Source organism: Pterocles gutturalis, unplaced genomic scaffold (genome assembly GCF_000699245.1).
Source record: "Pterocles gutturalis isolate BGI_N339 unplaced genomic scaffold, ASM69924v1 scaffold15037, whole genome shotgun sequence".
NCBI classification, from domain to species: domain Eukaryota; kingdom Metazoa; phylum Chordata; class Aves; order Pterocliformes; family Pteroclidae; genus Pterocles; species Pterocles gutturalis.
The window spans coordinates 2,424-8,623 of NW_010112992.1; the positions used below are offsets into that span (position 1 = coordinate 2,424).

A 6,200-nucleotide genomic window follows, 5' to 3' on the forward strand; every position below is an offset into this window, starting at 1 on the left:
CCTGCGGGCAGCCCCCCGTCCCTGGCGCAGCTCCCCGATGCCTGTGAGGGGGGAAGCCCCCCCCAGCCCACCGCAGCATCCCGCAGCAGCCAGGTCGAGCGCCCGCGCTGGCATCCATCAGCCCTGGCTCGCCGTTCAAAAGGGCTATTATGTGCCCGGTGCGGCTCCTCGCCACGACCCACGATGGGGCCAACCGGGTTAAAACAGTGGCGAAAATCACCCGGTTCCCCCCGATGCGCCGCTCCAGCACGCGGTGTGACCGGTTGGACCGGGAGCGATGGGGTGAGGGAGGATTTTGTGGTGCCGGGTTATTTTGCCCTGGCTGAATACGTGCTCCCGGGTCCGAAATGCCGGAGGGGAGGTCAGCCCCACGGCCGGAGCCGCTGAAAGGCTGATAGGGGAGATCCAGTCCCCTGAATATGTAACAGCCCGGCGATTATTGTCTCTCTTTTACTATTCTCTGTGTTACACAAGTTAGGAGACAAATGCTAACCACACATGAATATCAATCAGATGCCATAAAAGAGCAGCTGCAATGCCTCATAAATGGTTTAATCCTGTTACTGGTGAAATAGCCATGACTTCTCCATTCCTTCGGCACCGAGTCGTTTCAGAAGGAAGGGATGGAAATTAATTTTGCTCTACCTTGGAAATGCGCGCTGGCCCCCGGCAATTCTGCGGCGCGGGGGGATGTGCGGGTTTAAAGTTTTATTTACGCAGAAATAATGCCGGAGAGTTGGGGTTTTATACCCCGTTTTCTGAGCGTAAAGTGCGTTTATAAGCCTTTTTTGCTCGATGGGGGAAAAATCATCGGCAAATAAAGGTCGGTCTGGGCTGTATTATGGGATGTCTAGCTTCAAGTGGAAGCTAATACACCAGATTTCTTGCCAGCTCAGCCTGTTAAATGAGAATAGGACCTGAATGGATAAAAATCACGTCGTGTTGGTGTCCCTAACAGCTTCACACGTATGTGTAAGCCCTGGGTTTACTGTGACGGTTTAGGGATTAATGAAGTGCAGTTTAATTAAATAATTGGTCAATAGAGAAAGGACAGCAAAATGAATGCCTGCAGGAAATAATTGGGCTCTCGCATTGCCAAACTTAAACATTTAGGTAAACAACACAATTAAAGCTTCATCAAGCATTGTTAGACGAGTCAGCAGCATATAGATTGTTGGCACAACAGAAATCCCTGCCTTCCCCTGATTTATTTGCACGCTCAGGGAGATGCACAGGCTGTTGTCAGTGTGCATCTGAGCAGCAGAAGTCAGCTGCAGAGGTGGAGGAGCACCAGGTAGGCTCAGCAGCGGCTGGGGCCGGGGGGGACCGTGGGGCACCCTCTCCCCAGGCTGGGTGCGTGCCTTTAGGCTCTGCCAATGCCTTGTTTTAGAGGTTCTTCACAACAGCTGCTGGAGTGTTTTCATAAAACGTGTTAATTTATGAGGCATGTAAGGTTATATGAGAGCTGTTCGACTTGGTGGCATTTTCATGCTCAGGCAATTAGCTTTCTGGAACAAGAATATTCATGCAATATTTGCCTTTCTAAATAAACTGTATTATTTATTCATACACATTCACACACATTATTTCTGTTGCAGCTATTGGATTTTTTTTTTTTTTAATGCTGTTATCATAAGAAGAAGAGGAGCAAAGTCCTGACTTTCAAATGTGTATTTCTGACTGTGGGTAGCATCTGATGTGCTTGCCTCGGAAATACCGAGCTGCCTAGCACTGTGCACGCACAGATTCATCTGTGGGGCTTTGGCTGGGGCTGTGTTGCTCCCTATGGAAAGAGGAGCCACAGCACTCTGGGCCCAGCATACCCAGTTAATGCAAGGTGCAGTCGTATTTGTCGTTATGTGCTTGGGTGCTGTTTTACGATAACTTTTTTTCTCTGGCATTTTGCAGAAGGCATTCAGGGCACTTCATCAGTTGATTCTTTTGGCAGGTGGGAAGCAAAGAGGGAAGGAAAGGCAGAGAAAAACAAGCTTGCAGTAAAAAAAAAAAAAAAGGGTCAAAAAGGATTGTTTCTCTTCGCAAAACACAGTTGTTGTTCTCCAATTTCTAGAAGACAAAAGCATTTCCCAGCAGAAGGGGGTGTGCATGTCAGGGGGTTAGGAAGAAATAGGATGCGGCTGGAGAAAAGATTTCGAGTTATCAGGTATTATCAGGAGATAGTCAAAACACCAGCAATTTGGATAAAGCCTTAATAAACAAACAGCCTTTGGCATGTGAGAGAATAGAGCTTGCCAGCTAGGGCTGCTTTTGGGTCTGCTTTATTTACTGCTATGGAAGATGAACTGGAAAAAAATCCGCTATTCATTTTGAATTTTCATTACGGGGACCAAATTAAATCACTTTAAAAATCCTTATTACGCATGGAAATGAATGCAGGTACCCTTTTCAGTTCATGGATTTTAACATCTCCATTTTTCTCTTCTGCAGGCTGGACTTTACTCCTATTAACTAATATCAGCAATTATAAACACTAGAAATAAACAGAGGCATTCTCCCGTCCCATTATTTTTCATATTTGACCTGAAAGCATTATACATATGAAAATAAGCTAAAGACCGTGTCGTGCCACCAGACCCAAACCATGACGTAACGTGCATGACTAAGAAGCCTACATGGAGATGGGGGCCAAGCCCTCCGGGGTTCTGTGTGTGTATTTAGCGGGGCAGGGTTTGAGATGCTCTCAGCTATTCATTTTCCTTCTGTCCCCCAGAATCGCAGAATACTCCTACGGGCATCAAAAGAAATCAAGCAAGAAGAAGAAAATCAGCAAAAACGATATCCGCCTGGTACCGCGGGATGTGGAAGAGACGGATAAAATGAACGTTGTGAGCTGCTCCTCTCTCACTTCATCCCTCAACTACTTTGACTACCACCAGCAGACCCTGCCGCTGGGCTGCCGCCGCTCCGAAAGCACCTTCCTCAATGTGGAGAGCCAGAACAACAGGAACGCCGGCTCCAACCACATTTACCATCACACCTTCACTGGGCAGAGCCCCCAGCAGCCCGACCTCATCATCAATGGGATGCCGCTGCCGGAGGTGAGTGTGGGGGGCAGCCTGAGCCCCTGGGGCGTCGATAACGTCTCCGCACGTGGACCGTGGTGTGTGGGTCTTGGTGTAAGCACTGCTGAAACGAGGTGTTGAGCAAACTGGCAGTGGTGTTTTCCCTGCGTCGGACACCCCAGGGCGAGGGAGTGATGGAGGATGGGCAGGGGGAAGCGGTGGGCATGCACCTTGTGGGTGCTGGGGCAGCCCTGACACATGGTTGTGGGTGGATGTTTCACCCCCCTGACGCTGCAGAGACCCCCAGAAGCACCCAGGTAGGGATGCTGGTGTGGCCAGCCTGGTGGCTGCTTTGCAAGTGGATTCTGAGTGTGGTGATGCTCAAGGGAAGAGATGCTTGTTGCCTTCACAGGAGTTTTTTTAACAGGTTGTTGAAAGGGGTGTTGGTGGCTGTTGCTCTGGAGGTTTTGCTGGGGATGTAGGATGCTCTGCTGTGGCCGCTCACACGCCTGGCCCGGTGCTGTCCCCTCGCTGTGCAGGACGGGCACGCGCTGGCTGGTGTGGGAGGGATGTGCGGTACCTGCCAAAGGCAGGGAAAGGGGATGCTCCGATCCATGCCATCCTCATCAGATTCTTCTAATTCGTTGGCTTTCCTGTACATCACAGGCATCATTTAATGTTGCTTGTTTGTCTGTCTTTGAACTATTGTTTGGTATTAAGCAAAGCAATCAAAGGTTTGTCATGTTTCCTGCTTTGAACAGAATAACAAAGCTGAAAAAGCACCTAAAATATTTATGGCTTGCTCTGTTTTGCGTTCAGTGTGCTGGTGTAAATGCAAGATGCTGCTGCTGAAGACAGCGGAGCTGCTTCAGATTTATACTGGCGCTACGGAGAGCAGAGCCCAGCCCTGTGCGAGAGCCTGCAGGGCTGCTGGGAGGGCTGGTGCCAGTGGGCCCGATCCTGCGCTGTTTGTGCTTGCAAAACCCCCGTTGCACCCTGGTGTTTAACCTCCCCTAAGGCTACAGAGCCAGGCCCGAGAGGTCACGTACCGGAGTTGGCCCAGTTTTGGGGTGCTCCCGGCCCGAATACCGGTCGCTCAAAGCCGAGGCACAGCTTTTGATGACCGGATGGTTGGGAGGGTGTTGTCGGGATCTCCGTGACGGACCGTGGGTGCTCAGCTGCCTTCTGCCCAGCCTGCCTTTGGAACCTCTCCAGCCCTCGTGCGTGCAGGCTCCGGGCTGTATGGCATCGCCTTTTTGAGGTCACCCACGGAGATGCTGCGAGGAGGAACTTGTGCACAGTGCACAAGTGCTGCGGAGGTGGGAGCCCATATGCGTTTCGGAGGGTACAGCAGGGACGGCCAAGTGCTGGTCCTAAGAATTAAATCTGTTTAACTTCTGGTGTCAGTTTAAAAGCTGTAATGGAGTTTCTTAGCAATGGCTGCATGGGAATGACCTGGATGTAAGCACTCAAATATTCTACTTACACGTATCCGGCCACATAGCTGAGCAGGCTCTGCTGCTCCCAGATGCTGTGATGGGGACAGGCAGGGACTTCACATCCACGTTTGGATGGGAGCAGTTTAGGACAGAAGTCTGTCTCTGGTGAGGTAAGGCAGAAGAGCTGCTACCGAAGCCACCACCTCCTTCTGCTGTGCTCAGGCAGGCTGGGGGTGGGAAACACTGCCCTCCATGTGTTGGGGGTCTTCATCGATGCTCAGATTTGCCTGTGCTCTTTGGGGAGTCCCAGCTGGGGCTCAGGGTGCCCAGCTGCCTGGGGGACGATGCATCCCAAGGTTGTGGGTGACTGAAGCCGTTGGGATGCTGGGGTCAGCGATCCTGAGGAATTCCTGCCTTCCTGGAGCCCTGTCATTTGGAGACGGGTCTCGGGTGTGTTCCTGGCTGGTGCCTTGCTAAAGGCACTGAGCAATGGAGCACCCTGTCAGCCTGTGATTCACTGCCACACACAAAATTCAGTCGTAAAATCTGTCACACGTCGGCATTAGCCTGAAGTGCATGCCAGCAGCAGGAGGTCTGCGGTGCCAGGAGGGAGGGAAGGACCGTGGGGAACATCACAGCTCAGCTGATGAAGTTAACCGGCAGCTGCGAGCAGAAGGCAGTGCTGCCCACGATCCTCCCCGGCACCGCAGTGAGCCTGGGGTCTGGCGGGATGGACTCTCCAAAGACCCCCACCGCCTTGGGTACCCTCCTGTGAGGGAGCTGGGATGCTCATTGCTTCTCCTCATGCCTCCAGCTCGCCCCGTTTCCCCATCACTTGTGCAGGTAGGATACACTGCAGAGAGCTGGTGCCTTGCCTGGAGAAATACGTTTGTCTCTTGTAACCAGTGCTTGCTGCAGTCTTGCTCAGGGACCTGCAGATCTCAGGTGGGTGCTGTCAGAAAGAGCAGCATGTCCTGGCAGGGGTCTGCATGCTCCTTGGGGATGCTTTTGGAAGGCAGGGCATGGGGAGGAGAAATCCCAACTGGAAGCTGCTTGAAAGTTTGGTTTAGGGTGGGAACGTTTCTTTTTTTTGGCAGAGAGCCTATGTGTAATGCTTCCAGCTGTTGCAAGGGAAGTTATCTTGCTGGCGGTGTGGGTTCTACTGGCTTCTAAAAATCCTGAGGGTGAGGATGCTCAGCGGTGACCAGAGGGACAGCCTTGTCCTGGCAGGCAGGGTGACACAGAAACCCCATAAAAGATACTTCCATGGAAGAGCATTGCAGACCGCAGCCCGTCCCTGCTGTCACAGGTGCTATTGGTGATGAAGTGCTTATAGAGTGTGCTGTTGGTACACCGCCGCGTGATGGTGATTTAATAAATTAAATTCCTGCCCAAATCCCGAGTTCCCAGAGCAAAACCATTCCCTGCAGTGCATCCAGCGGGACTTTGTCTGGGCTGATTTGAAGAGCCTCCAACAACGAGGCCGCCAGCGTTTCCCCCGGGAGCCTTTATGAGGTGTCAGCATCAGGGAGATATCGCGGCTGCTCCACCTGGGAGTGACTTTTCCTGATGGGAAGGCAAAGCATCGTTTGAAAAAAGATAAAATACAGAGGTAAACGTGTCGCTGGCGGTGTCGCTTAGCATATGTTGCTTGTGGCTGGGAGTAAGCGATTGCTTCTGCAGACGCGTGCTGTCCTGGCAGTGGTGGGTTTGCACTGTAGCTGGTCTTTAGTGTGAGCCT

General features: G+C 51.8%; 1 protein-coding gene across 1 annotated transcript in view; it reads left to right on the forward strand.

Moving 5' to 3' along the window:
• PCDH19 (protocadherin 19) overlaps positions 1-3,056 on the forward strand; it is a gene marked incomplete at both ends in the record, with an annotated part of 5,474 nt that extends 2,418 nt beyond the window's left edge. The window contains one exon of the mRNA XM_010074287.1: positions 2,729-3,056. Coding sequence (XP_010072589.1) covers positions 2,729-3,056 — 328 coding nt within the window. The remainder of the gene's footprint in view (positions 1-2,728) is intronic.
• Positions 3,057-6,200: the final 3,144 nt, after the last annotated feature.